Raw genomic sequence first — 19977 nt, forward strand, 5'->3', positions numbered from 1 at the left:
ATTTTTTTCGATTGCTTACTGCGATGTCATCAGTTGTTGACAGTAAAATGTAGAATTAATCGTTCGATCAGGCTTGAGCAGCTCGTGGTGAATAATTCTTTTAAAATCTCATCAAACACTCAGCAAAACCTTTCGAKKCGTCAATCCTGGCTTTGCGATCATTTGTTGAGCTTCACCACGCTTGGACCATGATCTTTTTCGCACATTTYCACTTTTCKTMTTCTGTTACCATCCGATTCAGAAATGGTTCGATTTGATTKCGTTTCAGCAAATAATCGCAGATGCTAATTCGGTCCATTAATTTTTTCATAGACAATTCATGTGGTATCCAAACATCGAACTTCTTTTTGCCAGCCTTTTTTAAATAGTTCAAACCCGTTTGAATGTTAAGTTCTTTAGCGATGTCAATAATGCTTATGTGATGGTCCTTGAAAATTTACATGTACTCTACATAACTCATACTCAGACCGACATATTCGTCATCAGGTTTGTGAGAAAAATGAAAATCAATATATGTTGAATATTGGAGTTGGTGGTCCTTGGTTGCATTAAGACTCTCATACATTCATCAACCATATGAAGCAAAGTCAGCCTAATGTTCGAATATCATTATATTAATTANCAACCATATGAAGCAAAGTCAGCCTAATGTTCGAATATCATTATATTAATTATATGGAAGTTAAGTAAAGTTTTCGTCCAGTTGTCGCTATTTTAGACACATATATGAGTAAAACTGACTCTGTAATTTTCATTGAGACAACTCAAATATTGGCCGATATATCCAGCATTAAGTCACCTGGAAGTTCGAAAATCTTTATATTATGTATATGGGGGCACAGGTAAATATTGACTCGATTCAGATTTCGAAAACATTTTCTCTGAATTCCAATTGTATATTCTATTCATTGACCGATATTTTCGGTAAAATGTCAACTATAGATATATAGAGGGCTTGAAGAGTTTTAGTTGAATTTGGGAAAATGTTGGTCATAAGGTGGCATACTTTGAAAGAATTATTAGTGCAAAGTCCCGTTATATTAACACTTCTTGATTTCCTGATTTGTGTAGTGGAAAGAATCAAATGGAATTCAAAATTGTGCTAAGTTCGAATAAGGCGTGGTGATTAAGCCCATTTTCGATTTTTGAGAATAATGCCACCTATTGAATTTAGGAGAAATCGGTTAAGCGGGTTCCAACATATGTGATTTCACCAAAAAGGGGGGAGTAGTTTTTAACAGCACCGTTACATGGGAAGTAAGCGGGGTTTATCTTTCGATTTCATTTATTTTTACACTGTCGATATAAGTTCTTATAAGATTAGTGCTTAGTCGTTGTAGCGTTAGTGGTTTAGGAGATATGTACATTAAATTAATTAGAGGGCAGTGCGACGCCCACTTTTTGCTCACTGGTGCTTCTTGCTACTGCGATCGCTTATGCCAAATCAGATTTTACGGCCATGGTAGTGGTGCAATTATGTCCAGATACGTACTCGTAAAATTTCGCGTACCAAATTCCATCAATGTTTACTCATGTTACAGCTTGCACGGACGGACGGACAGACCGTCACTCTTACTTCAAATCGACTCTTCATTTTTAGATTAGTTTTAGGTGATACGTACGACTGTTAGGTGAACACGCTATTATACTCTGTAGTAATAAGAGTATAAAAATTTGCATGATTCTGCCCTCTTTCGCTTCAATCCTGGCAAGTTGCAAGAATATGAAATGTTCGGTTACATCCGAACTTAGCCCTTCTTACTTGTTATTATTAAAAGTTGATACTTGACTATAAGTTCTTACAAGAACATATAAGTAAATATAATATATGCATATAGTATACGTTTCAATATCAGGCAATCTTACTTCTTGCCGCCAATGCTCGCACCAATGTCGTAATGTTTCTCGTTAGGTCTGTCGCACTATCCTAACCGTTGTCTCTCTTATATTTAGAGGCTTTTAATTCTAGTCACATACTTTCCCGCGGATTTATGACMAGATATAGTGCGCTTATATATATTTTTCCAAATACAGTAATATTAGTGTCAGTCAAATTTTATTAAAATACCGATTGATTGATTTAAGGTGAGTTGGTTGGGYATAAAAAAATTCCATTTCACTTAGATTATATATCTAGCTATAGACATCTGTATATTTATAGTAGGTAAAAAACGATTTAAAGAAATTATACTGGATCCATTTTGCATATCATACCTAAAAATCTGTCGGACAATTCCACAAATTAATAACAAGTAAAAAAAAAAAAACGGGAACTGCAAGTTGTACATGTTTTTTTTTACACATTTTATGAGATCTTGTCCGATTTTCAGAGATAATTTGAACGAAATACCAAAKGTGCGTGTCCGATCATTGGAACGTTTTTATTACCACTCTAGGAATAGGTTTTGTAAAAAAATATTAAAGAAAATGTTGTGTTCATGGAATTTTTGCGTTTATAGGAGGTGTCCAGTATTTGGGAATTTCACAGTATGTACATATGTACATATRGTAAATAAAATATTCTTTATAAACACTTATAAATTAAATATAAACCTTTAAGCCGGTATAATTGAAAATTTTTAAATTTTTTCCAAAAACCCTTGTGATCGAAAAATCTTCAATCACGAAAATAKAAGGGGACACCCGGGTTTGAACCGGGGACCTCTCGATCTGCAGTCGAATGCTCTACCACTGAGCTATATCCCCAACTATTGTATAMCACCGCAAACAAACACTTGTGGCGCCGGCCAAGATGTGGGGAAAAGAAAACATCAAAAAACAAATAATCAATATTTCCGGCGAGAATGCGCGGGCGTCACAAGGCGGGCAGTTTGCATTCAAGAATGTAGAAACAAGCAATCTGAGAAAGAAATAAAAACGAAATGTTGACTATCTGCAAATGTGATAAAAATGAAGTGGCTGGCGTGGGATGATTTACTGCTTTTAGTAGAACGTTAGTGAGAGGAAGCGATTTAGTTCGTTCAAGCACTTCGTTTACTTAAGATTTTTAAATTGACGTTGCTAAAAAAACTTGTGGGAATTTCGGTGACATAAAGTGTACTCGATCGACATTGTCAAAAATCCGAAGCTTGTCGAAAACGTYCCGTTGTAAAATGTTCATCCGTCGTTGCACCAGATAATATGATTTTTGAGTGTTTTTAGTAAAGTAAATGTTTGGATCAAAAAATATTGCTTTTGGAAATAAGGTACTATTATTCTGCAGAGAACATACAACACTTCTTACCAGTTCTCTGTATTTTATTTAGTCGTCAAAAAATCATATGATTCAAAGTGATTGTCTGTATAAGTTGCTCTAATTTATTATAGAATTGAACAAGTTTATTCACAGAAACACCACATTAAAAATGACATTTTCATCATGTTATCGCTCACAATTTTTAACTTGCTGTATCAAGGTCAGTAGTTACTATAGTATACTATAAATATCAGAAAGTATAAAAGGCTTCTAGTTTACTTTTGAAACATTGTGTTGTATAAAGAACAAACGTTGCKAAAGTGTCAGCTGCTTAAATAAATAATTCTTCATATCAATTGTCGTACGTATGGCTTTGAAAATAATGTCAACTGATAACAGTTTGCCGATATAGCTGTCAAACAAAAGCAACAACAACTAAAGCATGTTGTTACGAATAGAAAAGCTTAAAAGTAAACAACAATGTTGTTAGCACACGTGATTCAATTTGCACTGAAATGTATAAATATATATGTATATATATATTATATACATATATGTACCTACCCACATTGTACTAACCATATATACCCTTACACTTAAGTAAGTAACAGGTGATCGATGGCGGTGATCAATATTTCGTTAATGCCTTGATTACTGATTTATTTATAGTTTAATTCCAAACTGTGCCTATGGACAATATTGGTGTATTAAGGGGTTATGGAAGTTTTTTCGTTGACAACGAAATTACATGTAAAGTATGTAATAGAGCGGTTTGAATTATGAACTACGACAGTTTGAGCAAATCCCTTATTTGTTTATAGATTTGCATTMACGAAATATTAAACGTGTGCGTTTTTGTATCTAGTAATTAATTTCCATATAGGTTTAAGTCGGCATGATCAAATGTAAATTTTCTTTCTTGTAACCGACTTATGTACAAAACGATTAAATATTTAAATATAAAAATGCATAAKGAAAATAGTTGAAAAATAAATTTGTTTGTATATATTACTATRAGCAAAAAATAGTAASACGTTAAAAATTCTTAATTTATTCTTTAAAYCCATGTYGTTCCCCTCAAAGTAATCCTTCTTGGCCCCAATACATCGTTATAGTCAATATCCTGAATAGYATTCAATGCGCGTGGCGATTCATGTTTAATGGCTTCAATTGACTCAAAATGGGGTTTTCGGAGCGGGCATTTGCATTTGCTGAATAGCGAGAAGTCACTCGGAACTAAATCAGCAGTATGCGACGGTGCATTATCATGGTTGAAAAACCATGTTTCGGTCCATAACTGTGGTATCTTTTTAAATAGCTTCGCGAAAACGATACATAATACTCAAATAGTATTCCTTGTTGACAGTTTGGCCGGTCGGTCGACTTGGAGTGCACCTCATCTCGATAATGAAAAAAAAAAACTGTCAACATAACCTTAATTTTTGATCTGCTTTGACGTGGTTTTTTGAATCACCTTTGCTACGATATTCGGCCGACTGATCGTCTGTTTCCGTGTCGAAAGCATAGATCTAAGACTCATCGCCAATAATATTACGTTTCATGATCTCCTGGTACTAGGTAAGCATTGTTTCGCAGACCTTATCGCGGCGCTATTTTTCAAAAAAATTTAGTGATGATGGTACCTTAATTTTGAAAGCTTAAGTAACTGTTCTTAAGCCCCATCGAATACTGCGCACCTATGTAATTACAATACCATAAAAACACCTTCGACAAATTTGAAGAAATAGTAATTTGGTGATAAAATTTGGTTACAGAAATAGATTCAGAGTATCAAATTTCAAATTCTGTTTCAAAAATCAAAGTACAACAATAACGGAAATATTCAATAATGACATGAAAAACAAATAAACACATACATACATAAGTTCATAAAATAACATAAAATACACAAGATCAAAAATAAATATTTCTTATAAAAAATTTCAGTTTTCGATATCAAAATCATTTTATTTTACTATGAATATACGCACTTGGAGTAGAATGCTGCAATATGTTTTACCAATTGGCTTTCTCGGCTCTGCAGCGTGGGAGGCTAAGCGCTGTAAAAACTTATATTCAATAGTTATTGTATTAATTCTATGTGTTTAACAATAAATTTTATTTTTATCCAATTTCAGCAACCGCTGGTTCCCGCTTTGGCTATTCGGAACCGAATCAACGACGTTGGGCTCGTCACCATGGCCATTGTGCGGGCAAGACACAATCACCAATCGCAGTACACTCGGCTAAAGTAAATACCACAGACAGTCTGAATAATTTGTCAATGGAGGCTTTGCAAAATTTAGAGTTTGGTTCGAATATTGTAAATTTATTTTCGTCTTATGAGTAGTGTGTTAACTGTTGTGGTTGTGTATTGCAATTAAACGACATACAATGTAACTGGAAAATTTTTAGTATTTGAATCACCATGATTTAGGCTATCATATAATATTAGTTGAGAGACTTTTTATAACTCCAAAATGTGTTTTATAATAAGAAAAGAGAATAGTTTTAATCTCGGCTTTTAAAATTTTTGACAGGCTTACTACAGACAAACAGCTTCCTATAATTTCTCTCGAGAGTTAATAGACATTTTTCATATAATATCTTTCATTTCCTCTTTTTTCTGGTGCTATAGCAAGCAGGTTTAGGAGTTGTTTTTTGAATTGTAATTATAAAGGGGGATCTCTTGTTCAGCTTCAAATTAGTCATAGGAGAACATGGAATAAGAGCAATATTATTCGTCATTTACTTTATCTACAAACAATTTTATTTTAAGACAAGTTTAAAGTTTCTGAAATAAGTAAATAAAATGTTTGACAATAATTGTTAAAGAAATTTAACATTAAAAGGAATACTTCCTTATATACCACTTACAGGAAGTATCTGCATATTTTCTTGTATCAAAACTCGCTTACTTTTTTGCTTGTATGTATGAAGTTTTAAGATACATATAAGATGAGAAATTGGATCCACATCAYTAAATATCCTAGATATACCCGAACCTAACAATTCTATTTATTTATCATCACTCACCTATCGTTACAGAACTCTCTTTTCATAATAATAATCATCTTCCTTAACCATCGACCTTACAAAGTATCTGGGTTAGATATGAGATATATTTATTTTATATTACACTTACATATATACATATATACATATATGAAAGTGAAAACTTGTCACTCACATATTTTACCTTCATTCCATATTTGGAAAATGTTGACTCATGSGCACAGTGAAATCACAAATATAGTCAAAGGCTGGTTTACGCTCATAAAATGAATATACCTTTTATAACAATAATTTTGCATTGCATTGAAATTTGGAAACCTCAACCAATCGCTTGAAATCGAACTTAATACTTTGTTAACTTAATTTTTCTATTTTAGTCTATTCCATTGAATATGCCAGCTGTAGACATGATTGGTTACCACAATTTGTTACCAAACCCACTTGTGATGGTTAACAATGGACATACTGGTGAGTAACAGAAAAATTATTATTATTTTAATTTGAATCAGMTGATTTAGCTTATCTATAACTTAACTGTGTTAGAAACACGGGTGAAAAGTTTTGGAATAGCCGAGAGATCTTCAAGCCAAAAAAATCTCCATCCATGCTTTAGAGTACAAAACTTGACTAGAACACTGTCAAAGTTCACTTACATTTCGGTCAATCATTATTCAGTTACTAGTCTCACAAAGATGTTTCCTCTGCTATTTTTCTTCAGCTCTTGAATTTCTTCAGCTTAAATACCCATTGAGCAAAATTTGGTTCGAAAACGTCGGATCTTCTTAAAACTTTTCAAGAGTCCATAGAGCGAAGCGATGTCGCTTGGGAAGGTTGAGCGGATTCATTAGACATGAGTCCGATGAAGTAGTMCAAAACGCTCGAAAACAGATCAAAGTTTAGGTAAATCAATACACAATGTCACTGAGCGTTATCGCCTCGGGTTTTGATATCAAAGTTAGGTCTGCCAATGTATGTTAATASAAGTTAAATACGTACCAGTTTAAATAATTAGACCATTTGGTTTAAATTTAAACTAATTACAACAAAATTAGATTTCTTATAGCACAGAGAGCATTAGTATTACAGAACTTCAAATATATGATAAATATTCACGCATGCAATCACTGTATTATATGGTACTTCAATGCAAATCACTTCACATGCAGGAGAATCTTCTTCCATACAATTCTAAACTCTATTTAAAAATATTCCAAGAATTTTCAATATCACCATTGATTTTACTCTACTCTGCAGTCGCCATCAATATACCTAAACTGACCGAGGAGGAGAAGGCAAATGGCGACTTTATGCCGTACGTACGCGGCGGTAAATTGCCAGGTGAATTCGAAGTGGAGGGTGTGCACTTCCATTGGGGCGATAAGAACAATCGAGGYGCTGAGCATGTGATCAACGACATCCGTTACACGATGGAAATGCATATTGTGCATCGCAATAAGAAATACGCAACACTTGCGGATGCGCTGGAGTTCGCCGATGGTGCTGCTGTGCTGGGATTCTTTTTCAATGTGAGTTGATTGAATGCATAACGGTTTGAGTAGTTTGACAAAGGAAGTGCAATTCTGACTTTTTGTGACGCTGTTATGAGGTTATTGCCAAAGAGATTTGTTTGTTATTACCTATTTTGCTTATAATTTTTTGTTGYTTACAGTTAGACGAAGATGATAGTCAAGGGCTCACAGCGATTTGTCGCCACTTGCACTTGATACCGGAAGCAAATGATGCTATGAATTTGACGATTACCTTCGCATTGTCATCGTTGATAGCCAATGTAGATGTGGATAARTTCTATACATATAAAGGTGAGAAAATTTTCGCATTTAATAAATTTATTGTGAAATCTAGTGTGGGAGAGGTTAAATAATTCTATAATTAATTATTATCGTAATTAGCAATGATTTWTGAGTAAATGTTTATTATCTTGATCTTTCTCACTGCTTTGCCAAATCAATGGAAACTGCATTAATCCACAGAAATACAGACTAGACCTCAAAATTTTTACTTRAAACGTTATAGTTCMCACGTTTGTAACGWTAATTAGTCACGGATTCCGGATCAAGATCCTCGAATCGCTAGTCGGAATTAYCTKGAGTAAGGACAAGAAACACTTGACAGCCTGGCTCCAGGTGTGGATGTAACTGAAAAAGACAAATCTGAACACCGCACTTCAGACCATCACAGAACGTCTCTTAATGTATCCCGTAAAACACCTTCATAATGTCATAACATTACATGACATGACAGGCAGTTTCTGTTGAGAKGTTTTTGCAGACAACTAATAAGACTTCCATCGAATCCCTCCCAATGAATGGTTTAGAGTCGAAACACTACTCATTGCAGACCATGGGCTCGAGCTACCAGAAAACAGAGTGACCCTAGCGTGGCTTCGATCTGGAAACTTCATTTCTTATTTATTGACGCAGACTCCGCTTATRCGGTTATTGACGAGTTTTCGTTGTTTGGCGCCAATTGTAGATTCTAAGTCTAGCCAGGTCCAGGACCTAAGGACCCTTTTCACCTGGTCTTTCSAGCGGAGTGGAGGTTCTCCTCTTCATCTGCTACCCCGGTGGGTACTGCGTCGAATACTCTCGGAGAATGGCATGACCTAGCCAGCGTAGCCCCTGTCTCTTCATTCGCTGAACTATGTCAATGKCGTTGTATATTTCGAACAGCTGATCGCTCCATCGACTGCGGCATACGCCGTTGCTAATGCGCAAAATGCCCTTAAATCTTTCGCAGAASCCTTCTCTCGAAAACTCGTAATGCTGACTCATCGGATGTTGTCACCGTCCATGCTTTAGCACTTGTTGGCAAAAGTTACTCTGCGTTGGATTTCGATGCTGACGTTATTGTTGGTATTAATGCTGGTTGCAATATAGAGGAAATTATCTACGACTTGGATTTCGTGCATATTATGGATTCTCCTTTTTGTGGATTGAACAGACGTTCGACCATATTCTTTATGAGTTCTTCGCCACCGTATTTGAATAGCTTTTCCGGCAATTTATCGACCACCGCCCCTTTGTTTTTCTTCAGACGGGTAATTGCTATTTGGGGAAATTGAACGTCTGCTCTATCGTCAGCGATTGTTGGATCAGGTTCTCCATCTCCTTGAGAAGTGTTCTCTCCCTAACCTTAGGGAGTTCTATAAGAGTATGCTCTGGTCTTGAAACCTTCTATTAGTCGTCACATATTTTCGTAGAATTTTCGAGCATTACTCTTACCGGCCAGTTTTTTGAGCTCTTCTTTGGACTGCAAATGCTTCTGGCTTCCCTCTTTAACCCTCGACATATATATCCCATCCCGCTCGTATTGTGGTCGATCGTAACGTCGGCAATCTGTTTTTTCTCCACTTCGACATAGCACTTCTCTTCGAACCAGCTGTTCTTTTGACTTTTCTGAGAATTAATGGTTCTTTTGCAACTGTACATAAGTAGTTTAAAGTATCGCGCCAAATTTCGCTTATACCGATCTGGATACTATGGTAGGTTAAGCCCCACTTATCCAGAAGAGACCTCTGCATCTACCGAAATATTCGTCCCCACTCTCCCTTTGGTCGGAAGTAGCCGATTAAGTGATTCCGATGACAGTTGGTTTTGAACTTTTCCTCATACAGGGACCTAACCTTTGATCAGACATCAAATTGCACCTAGAATTTTAAAGCTTCTCCAATTCTGTTCACGTTTGTCGCTCTATGACATCTTATCATCTTCACATCGTTCACAATTAGGATTAAATTCGTCTTGGATGGAAACGAAAAAGTTTTGCCTTGTCCTATTCGGTTAATCAAGAAGCAAACATTGTGACATCCATTAAATTAATTTGCAATTGTAAGCTCAAAATTCCGTTCGCGGAATTTTCTGTGCCAAGCTTAAGGCATTTTGGTTCACCAGCTATATAATAGGTTAGCAGCAAATTGCTTCAGTGTCCACAGATTCAATAAAATAAATTTTCGAAAGTAAAATCCGGTGCCATACTGTACTGTAACTATATCTCTAAGTTTTACTGTTAGAAAAGTTTTAAACATTAAACACGAAACTTTACAAATCCTATTAACTTCACTTTGTTAGAGGGCATCGAACAATGTCAATAATATCATAAATAATGTTCACCTTAATGCCGCGCGTTAATGTTTGCTTTACAATATTGGCTGTCTTCAATACAATTTTCATATTTATCATTTTGATAAAATCAGTTGAGCATACATATTACATTCATTAGCTTMATTTAATTGCAATAAAGTGCAAAATTCACACTTGAAAGTAACACTAACACTGACAGAGGGGATGTGAAGGTGAAGAAAACTACCTAATCTAACTGAAATTAAATATTTCATTAAGAAAGTTTGCTTGAAATACCTTTGAAATATTTGAAAATCAATACTCGTATGTACTTAGTTATGCAGTCAAAATTATCAAATAGCTTTATTGAATCAGATTTACTTAATCAGATTAAATTGGCACACAACTATAAGCGTATATTGAATATGTTACATAAGACTGAATGAAATTTATTCGACACTGAATCCAGTTGGCACACCAAAGCACGCACAAAGCCATCAAGTACATACATATCTATGTATATATACACATCGAGAATTATTGCCATTATTAGCGTAGAATTAGCAAAATATAGCAAAATAGCTGGAATTGAACAGAATTCAATATGCAAACAACATCGCAGCGATATTATCGAAATCGGTAACGCAGAGAAGGTGCACTACAAACCTGTATGTGAAGGGGTGTGTAAATATGCACGCGGYGACAGATGTACAAGTGCCAAACATGGCGCGAACAATGAATACAAATTGACCGCCGAATTTTGGCTGTTAACCAAAAAGAATGTGGGAATGGTTGTAGAATGATGGCAAAAGATTTTATTACTTTCGGTTATGAGGATGGATGGGTGTACTTTGCATACAAAATAACATGATTTTATTTTTTGCTAATGAGCTAAATTTGCTTACCAAAGCCAGACATAAAGATATTTTATCTTTATTCGTCGATGTACGATGATATAATTTGTGTTTTGATTATTCATGCATTGCAGGTTCTCTGACAACGCCACCCTGTTCAGAGGCCATTACATGGGTGCTCTATCCCGATCCGATACCAATCTCGCCGAAGCAGGTATGTAAATTTTTGCAAGAATTACAATGACTTCCTCCTTCTTATAACATTTTCCTTTATCCACAGATCGCACGCTTCCGTCAACTACAAGATACTCAAGATGGCGCTCTGGTCGATAATTTCCGTCAATTGCAATCAATCGGTAATCGTCGCGTCTTTATGCGCAACGGTAATAACAGGCATACACTTGTGGAGGCATTGAAGAAAGAACTAGACTATCAGAAGTGGGATTGGTACAATTGATTCGGTGGCGCAGAACAAATCGTGAAACAGCTCATGTCGCTTTTAACACTTCATTATCGGACAGACAACTGTCTCGGAGTTTACTTTTAAGTTAATTGAATATTCTATTTATTACAGATATTAATATATTTAAGCGCATKGTTTATAATAGTACGCTTGAAGCGTGCAGCTACTCATATTATAAGCAGCCGCTCTTAATATTGCTGTTTTCATTTTTATCAGAGAGATATACCAATAAGCGAATTAAATTGTATTAACAATAAAATTAGAATTTTTAATTGTTTAATAAAATGTAAATACTACCAAATCTTCTAAATTATTTATCTAATTGACGTTTATTACAAGGTAAATCTATTTAAACTGAAGCACAATATTTATGAAAGCTAATCCATTGGGGGTGACGCTTAATGGTGAAATTTACCTTTTAGGTACTTATTATCATTTAACAACCGCTTAAATTTAATTCTTCACGATTATAAATTGCTTTTACAGTTAAATTGTTGCAATTCTCAACGCGTATTTACGTTTCCGATAAATGAATTAAGTAGTAATCTTTAAATTTGTGAAATCTTCATATTSTTACTTGAAAACTAAAGGCTGTTAAAACTGAACTTTCTACATAATAAGCTTTGAGCAAATGGTTCATGGAAATATTATCACAGGTGTTCTGAATAGAGGTACTTTTTTCAAWAGCTTGTTTTTGACAGATCACGTGTGAATCATGTCAAGCTGTCATGTTATTCTYGGTCAGTATTGTTTGCGACTTCATTATGAAAAGACTTACTCGTGAACAATGTTTATAAACCATTCAAACGTTGTTACTGAAATTCACGTTCTGAAAATAATGTGTTTCATGCGCTTCGCTCAACTTATCGTCAGCACAATCGGCCTAATGAGCGGACTATCCACTCGCAGCAACTAGGACTGACGTATGGAACGGCTTGGCGCTTTTTCGGTCGAGATCTTAAATTGAAAACGTACAAAATACAGATCGCTTCGCTCTAAGGGCTCTTGAAAAGTTCCAAGAAGATCCCACGATGAAACCCATTTATGTCTTAATGGGTATCTAAACAAGAAAAATTGTCACATTTTGGACGGAGAGCAACTTGAAGATTCGAGAGCTGAAATTTCATCCAGAAAAAAAACGGTTTGGTGTGGTTTGTAGGCCGGTGTAATCATTCATCTCAATTTCTTCAAAAATGATGTCTGTGAGAATGTAACCATCGCTATCGGTGCCATGATAACCGATTATTTGATGCCTGAAATTGAAGCTCGTGATCTCGGCGACATTTGGTTTCAGCAAGACGGCGCCACTTCCCACACATCGCATCAATTAATGGTTTTATTGAGAAAAGACTTCGGTGAGCAGATAATTTCACGTTTTGGGCCGGTTGATTGGCCAACAAGATCATGTGATATCACACCGTTGGACTTGTTGCTGTGGGGATATGTAAAGTCTATAGTCTTTGCACACAATCCCGATTCGATTCAGGCCTTAGAGCAAAACATCATGCGTGTCATTGCCAGTTGAAATTTTCGAACAAGTCATCGAAAATTAGACTCAACGGATGGACCATCTCTGACGGTTGCCTGACCACGGCACGGTATTTGAAAGAGGTAATCTTTACAAAGGAATTGCCAAAGAATGTTATTTCGAATGATTATAAACATTTCCCATTAAGTTTGAAATTTTTGTGTTTTTTCCTTGGAGGGAACTTCTAAATGGTTCGCTTTAATTAGTTCCGAGTTCATGGTTCATGGAAATATATATACACTATATGATTTCGTTTAAGACATGAAAATTTTTTCTTGCCTTAGTTCGGTGGTCAATATAATACTTATGTACATATGCATGAGTTAAAATGTCGGCGACCTTACAATGAAGCAACGTTTTTTGAATGAAAATATGACCTTATTTTTCGCAATAATCACCATCTAAGGCAACCCATCTGTTGTTGTTGTTTTAACGATGACGCAACACATTGATACCGATTCGATAATGTGAAGCTTTGTGATTTTTGTTTCCATCTCGATCTCCTCATTTGAGTGAAAGCTTCCACTAGTGAGCTATGTTTTTGAAAAAGAGGAAGTAGTTGTTGGGGCCAAATTTGTGTCCCTCGGTGAGGGACCAGTTTGTAGCGTAATACCATCAATTAATTAGTAGTATTATATTTATCTGTTTCCTCGATAATGCACTCTACTATCAGGAAAACAGTTTTAAAGGGAATAGCTATTGTGATATTTCAAAAAAAAAAAAAAAAAAATGTTTTATTCTTGCTTAAATCGCTAGGCTTTAACTTACAACCTTACAATACGAAAATTTTAATTAATATTTAAAATAATTTTAAGGTTGCAGTCTGTCAAAGTCGATCCGCCAATAGCCAACGACAACCTTTACATGGGTCTCAATACTATATTTTTGATTAATGACTACTTGGAAACAAATGACTATATTTTGCATGTTCCATACAATGACTCACCAATTTTTGATAGGATCAGAAATCGAATTTGGTGAATTCAACTTTTTTATTACACGTATGGACAGGGAATATCACTTTTTGGTATCATCCACAGAAAAGGCTGGAATTACTGCAACAGTGAATTACATGTTTTGGCACCGTCGGAGATCATATTATTCGAAATATGTTAAATTTGTTTCTACAAAGTGAAGAGTGAAAAATCGAAAAGTAGATTTTCTACTAAAAAAGGCTTAGGCTTTTGACTTTTATCAGCTGCTACTCTATCATAAACTCTGATCTATTGGCCTGTCATAAAAAAAAAACCATACAAATAATTTGGAGATTTAGAAAAAAATAGAAATATTGTTCCTTTTTAAAGATGTTCGAGTAAAAAATCTTGTTTTGAATTAGTACCGATTTAATAGCAATTCGAGATTCAGTTGAAGCCTCCGCTTTATTTTATTACTACAGCAATTTGTAATTGATTGAAAAAAATAGTGTTTACTTTTGCTTTCCCTTTTTGTACAATTCCGTTGAAGTTGGTATATCTTCAACGAAGAAATTCGCCGGTATTAAATGGAAGACCTTTTGCAATATTTCCAACATGGTTGTTTCCACAGTTTCTGTTATGAGCGGGCGCAGCGCTTCGAAGAACTCACGCCAGTTTTCATTGAAGAAAAGATTAGTGCTACGTTCCACTTCTTTGCTATTGCCATTGAATATGTTTTCAAAATTCGTTTTTACCCCGCCTGGGTTCAAATCCATGCGCAGCTTAGTGACATTGTAGAAGGTGAAACCGCCTTTCTCATAGAGTCGAGTTTTGGTGCGCATTAGTAAGTTCAGGTTTTCTTGGGAAGAATAAAGTAATTATAGAAAAATTTACATACAGAAAAAAAGAAAAAAAAAAAAAAAAAAAAAAAAAATGTATATATATATATGTTTTACCGATTTCAATGAACATATGTCCGGCTCCGTTCAATGGTATCAAAAGTATCTTTCCAGACATTTTGTATTGACCCTCCAAACGTAGCTTGGGTATAAAAACTTTAGTYTCCCAACTGTAGTCCTTCTTGCTAACCCTGAAAAAGTTGATTACAAAATTTCAGCAAAAGTAATTATATGGAATTCAAAATGATAATTGTAACGGTAAATTGTATTTAAATAGTATTTAAAGGCGTCGCACCCAGTATTACGATTTTTTCTCAACAATACAAATATAARTTCGTAGCTCAATTCGACCGATTTGTGCGTAGTGATTGGCGGATACGTGGTAGAAATAGCATTTTTTTCCCCAAATGGGTTAATTTTGTCAGAAATTCGGCGTGGATCTGTTGAATAATTTGACATATAAGAGTGACTCTGCGACGTTTTAGGGCTTCTCTAGGTAGACGATGTAGATTCCACCTTGTGAATCTCAGAAAATAGTGGTAACCACATTTTCGTCTTATATGGCAGTCAACGCTCTCTTTAGAGGAGGTTACATTGTTTCGTTGAATAAAATAGGGATTCAATTCGTCTGAAGTTTTGATCGTGGCTCGTTTACGAGAATAATCGTAATTTCTTTTGCTAATAACCGTTATAAAGCATTGATGTTGTGTTCTATGCCTTCGCAATTGTGATAATAATCATAGACCTCTTTTGATGTTCAGAACTTACTTGCTTTCCTTAATAATCATACTCGACAGTCCAGTTGCCACCATTTCAGTGAGATTGGCATGCAGTTGCACAGCACCTTGATTATCCTGTGCGAACTGTATTTCCTTGACCTTCAACGGGTCAAATGTACCAATTACTTCCGCAACCTCCGGAATACCTTCAATATTTAAGATTTATCTTTTTATAGCACAATATAAATGCAAAATGAGTACCTWTGCCCAGTTGGATCATTAGCTTTTGTATACTGGAAGTTGAACATTTCACGAATTCGGGGTCATTGATTCGACACGTTTGCATGTAAGAGGCTGTAAATGGAGGCAAATGTTACKTTAACTATTGGAAGTATATAAGGGAGTCTATTAGAGTGGGTCGATTTTTTTTTATATATAAACGCCTATGTGCTACGGATCATACTGATCAATGGGTCTAAGCAATGTATTTTATACACTATATCTGCCATACAAACGACTAATTACAAAAAAAAAAAAAAAATAAAATAAAAAAATAAAAATAAAAAAGCATTGCCTTCTGACATTGTTAAATATATAATAGAGGATAGTTCTGCAAAATCACGCGCTCTTAGCTTTTTAATTAAAGGCCGTAAAATAAAGTATATGAATTATTTGTTTGGAGATATATTATATAGTTGTCCGTTCAGCCCGATTTCGACAAGTGATCAATACAGTGCTGAAATGCGTATATGTATCTACTCAAAAACTGATTAAAATTTTTTTATAACATCGGAAAACTAAATTTCGCCTTCGCTGCCTCGAAACCGGTTTTAGATAGTTTCGTGAGGAAAGTTGCGCAGAATGATCCGAAGAACATTTCCCASATAGACTTTCCAGTTTGTTTGGCTCCCTGTAAATTGGTCCACTCTAGTGTGTCTATACTATGTCTATATAATTGACCTAGCATACAACTTAATTACACTCATACGATGTTTTTATTCATAAAACTAATGTCATAAAAATTATATCACTAGAATAATTAAAATCTTACTCTGTGTGAGTGCATAATTAGTTCTGAACTAATTAAAATGGAAATATATGTAAATAATTCCCAGTCCAAGTACATAACATGGGGTTACTATTTACAATACTAAGGTAATATTTCAAAATACTCGTTTCCGACAAATACATTACTACATTACAACAATTTTAGGAGTAAGGTAAGACATCGCCTTAGTACTGATTTTTATGCCCCTACTATAGTAAATAAAATTGAAAAATCAAAGATATAAGGCATTTTTTGTAAAGCGTTTGAGAAGCAGACTTTTAACGAATTTGTTTATAATTTTAATTGTTTTTTTTATTAAATTATATCAAATTAAAAACGTTTGTTGTGTGACAGCTGAAAGATAATATTTTCACTCCTAAAAGTACTGAATAAAAGCGAACTAAGTTCGTTCTATTTAGAGAAAATAGATATTTTCCAAACTCATCCAAAATAATTTAAATTGCAATAATTTTCGAAATTCGAAAGACCATTGTAGTTGTATTTTTTATAGTTGAGAACCAAAAAACGTTTATTGTATGGGAAAAGCTGGATCATCGGAAAACGGCAGGTACACCTAGTAGTTTTTGTCTCATTTTGAACTACCTAATTGATGTACTATATCTAAAAAATTAGATTCTTGGATTTTCTATAAAAATGAAGTTTAAACATTTCAATTTGATTTTTATAACAACCTGTTTTTAAATATTTGAAACATTCTTATTCCTATAAAACATGTGTGAGCAAATGGTTCTGATGGTGAATGAGGGCAAYACGAWATATCTTCTGTCWTCARACAAATAGTCATCGCASTCACGACTTGAATCCTTCGAAATCCAACACAGAATAATTCTTGCCAACTGGTGCTAYTTTGGACTGATTAGATTGAGAAGGAAAGTTCTCTCTCGATGAACAAAGACCAAATTCTACAAGTCATTCACTATCCCCGTTCTGAAACATGATGCAGAAGCATGAATGGTAACGTCTGATAAGTCGGTGAGAGAAAGGTTCTGAGGAAGATTTATAGTCCTTAGCGCATTGGAAACGGCGAATACCGCAGTCGATAGAATGCACGAGTTATATGACGATATAGACATAGTTCAGCGAACTAAAAGACGCTGGCTAGGATATGTCGTCCGAATAGATGAAAACACTCCAGCTCTGAAAGTACTCGACGCAGTATCCGGTGGGGGAAGCAGCAGAAGACCTCCACTCCGTTGGAAAGGCCAGGTGGAGAAGGACCTAGCTACACTTGAAATCTCCAGTTGCACTAAACAGCGAAAAGGAAGAATGACTCCGGTGTCTACTCCAATAAAAGAGAAGAAGAATTCGTGCTTCAAGCTTGCTTGTATATGCCACGAAGTTTGTAACTCCCAGAACGGAGCTTAGGAGGCAATATAAGTGTTGCGACTTATGTGCATAATTTCGAACTGAAGCTATTTTGAAGGCCCAATATTAATGTGGACAAGTAAATTTTTTTTTTAACGGATATTTTCGTTATTTTTTGAACATACTTTTAGTGTTATGATGTAGAGCTGAGTCGGTTTAGCCGATCAGACTGTTGGTCCATCAGTCCAACTGTCTCTAAGAAAGATCTCATTTGCCGGAACCGCTGATATCGGCATATAGTTGCCATACAAACTGTCTGATCGAAATCAAGTTCTTATGTGGAGAACTTTATTTTAATTTGACAAATTTTCTTCAGGAAATTTGGCATGCATTATTTTCGAAGGCACCGGTTTAATATCTGAAGTAATTTTTCACATCGGACAAACAAACTGACCTATCAGAATCAAAATAAAAGTATTTTTATAGAATTTAATGCTATCAATTACGCTTTATGGAAGGTTATAATTGAAGGATTATATTTATTCGAATGCTTGCAAGCTTTAATGTTATCGACTTTACTGCCTATATAATTTTTAGGTGACAAAACATTTTAGGAGTTAGTCCAGTGTAAAATTTTCAAAAATAGTATATTTTCAGTGCCCTAAAATATTTTTTTATGAATAAAATTTTCTTCCGTCCAATTCGGTGTATTGTTGAAGCGTTCGGGCCACTCAGCTTGAGTACAGTGAACGCATTTCTTCGAAAGCGCATTTTTCAAAACGGGCGATGTTGCAACTTGGAGTATCTCGCACTTATCCACTTTAATTTTTAACTTTGGCATCACAGTAACATTGTCAGGCAAGCTTTGCAAATTTCTTTAAAACCTGAAAGTAGCCATAAATACACTATAGAACATTTTTTTGATACTTGCATACTCGTGTATAAAAGCACTTTTGATGTGAATATGATGTATAAAATAAGTGTCCCGAAATTTTCAAATCCTGTTTTAAGTAATTGAGGATCTAACGAGAGCTTTTTTTTTTTTTTACTATTTTCCACCAACCAATTTATACTAATATTCTTCACTATTTTTTGTTTTTTGTGTTTTGATATTTCATTGTTTCAAATCCCAAAATATTCGACGTTTATTTTCCTTTCTCAAGAGTGATTCCTTCCACACTTCTGCTCCTGCACTTACGCTTTTCTGTGTAAAAGTCTACGCAATGCGCAACACTCATGCAGACAAACACAATTAAAAGTCCTTTCATCGCAGCCAACGTGCGTGTGTTTGCACTATTATACTGCATTGTTGCTAACTTTTGCCACTCTATTTGTTGCTGCTTTCTTTGAAATTAGAAATGTTTTTGTAACGCGAAGTTGAACACGACTGTGGCTAATCTCGAAACGCTGTAGCACTTTTATAAACTCAATAATAACAATTTATTAACTTAACTGCTTTGCTATTACTCGCACTTACGTACTTAGTCACTTGCATACTTGTCAAGCCACTTATGTGCTTAGTTAGCCGGCCGGCTGTGCGGGGCTGCTGCCGTGCAAAGGTTAACAGCAAGTATTGTCGCGGCACCAACATGCATGTACGCATGTGTGTACTACATATATTATATTACATATTCTCAGCTGCTTACAAACATTTAATGAATTACACATATGATTGTAAAGTAGCAACTTTGTTTGCTATAAACTTACAAGTTGATTCTACAAAGATTTCATCTCATTTTCTATTCTCATTTTAACTTTGCTTTTTAGTGTGAAATCAATTGCAATACGAGTATTGACTTGATATTGACTTGTGGGATGGTTGTAGATACACATATATTTATATACACAGAAAAATATTGTGACAAAAAAGTACCCGGAAATTGTAAATAAAACGCAATATATTTAATTATTCATCAATATTTATTTTGTCGCTTTC

At 34.9% G+C, this 19977-nt stretch overlaps 2 protein-coding genes and 1 non-coding gene across 3 annotated transcripts; 1 reads left to right on the forward strand and 2 right to left on the reverse strand.

The window, feature by feature from the left end:
• Positions 1–2634: 2634 nt before the first annotated feature.
• On the reverse strand, positions 2635–2706 carry Trnac-gca. The gene has a single exon. It is a non-coding gene; the product is annotated as a tRNA-Cys (tRNA).
• A 2404-nt stretch (positions 2707–5110) lies between these two features.
• LOC108965971 (carbonic anhydrase 2) lies at positions 5111–11892 on the forward strand. The gene is made up of 7 exons (XM_018928656.1): positions 5111–5258; positions 5335–5447; positions 6589–6679; positions 7466–7737; positions 7881–8031; positions 11279–11358; positions 11425–11892. Exons 1-7 carry the CDS (start codon positions 5174–5176, stop codon positions 11599–11601), a joined length of 969 nt encoding a protein of 322 aa, XP_018784201.1. The 5' UTR covers positions 5111–5173; the 3' UTR covers positions 11602–11892.
• Positions 11893–14475: 2583 nt separating this feature from the next.
• LOC108965970 lies at positions 14476–19440 on the reverse strand. Its single transcript, XM_018928655.1, has 5 exons — positions 19240–19440; positions 15929–16021; positions 15717–15873; positions 15006–15139; positions 14476–14908 (listed from the first exon to the last, which is right to left on the reverse strand). The coding sequence occupies exons 1-5, from the start codon at positions 19346–19348 to the stop codon at positions 14562–14564; spliced, it is 840 nt and encodes a 279-aa protein (XP_018784200.1). The 5' UTR covers positions 19349–19440; the 3' UTR covers positions 14476–14561.
• Between the last annotated feature and the right edge of the window lie 537 nt (positions 19441–19977).

This window comes from Bactrocera latifrons, unplaced genomic scaffold, assembly GCF_001853355.1.
Source record: "Bactrocera latifrons isolate USDA-ARS-PBARC rearing strain unplaced genomic scaffold, ASM185335v1 scaffold_152, whole genome shotgun sequence".
NCBI lineage: Eukaryota > Metazoa > Arthropoda > Insecta > Diptera > Tephritidae > Bactrocera > Bactrocera latifrons.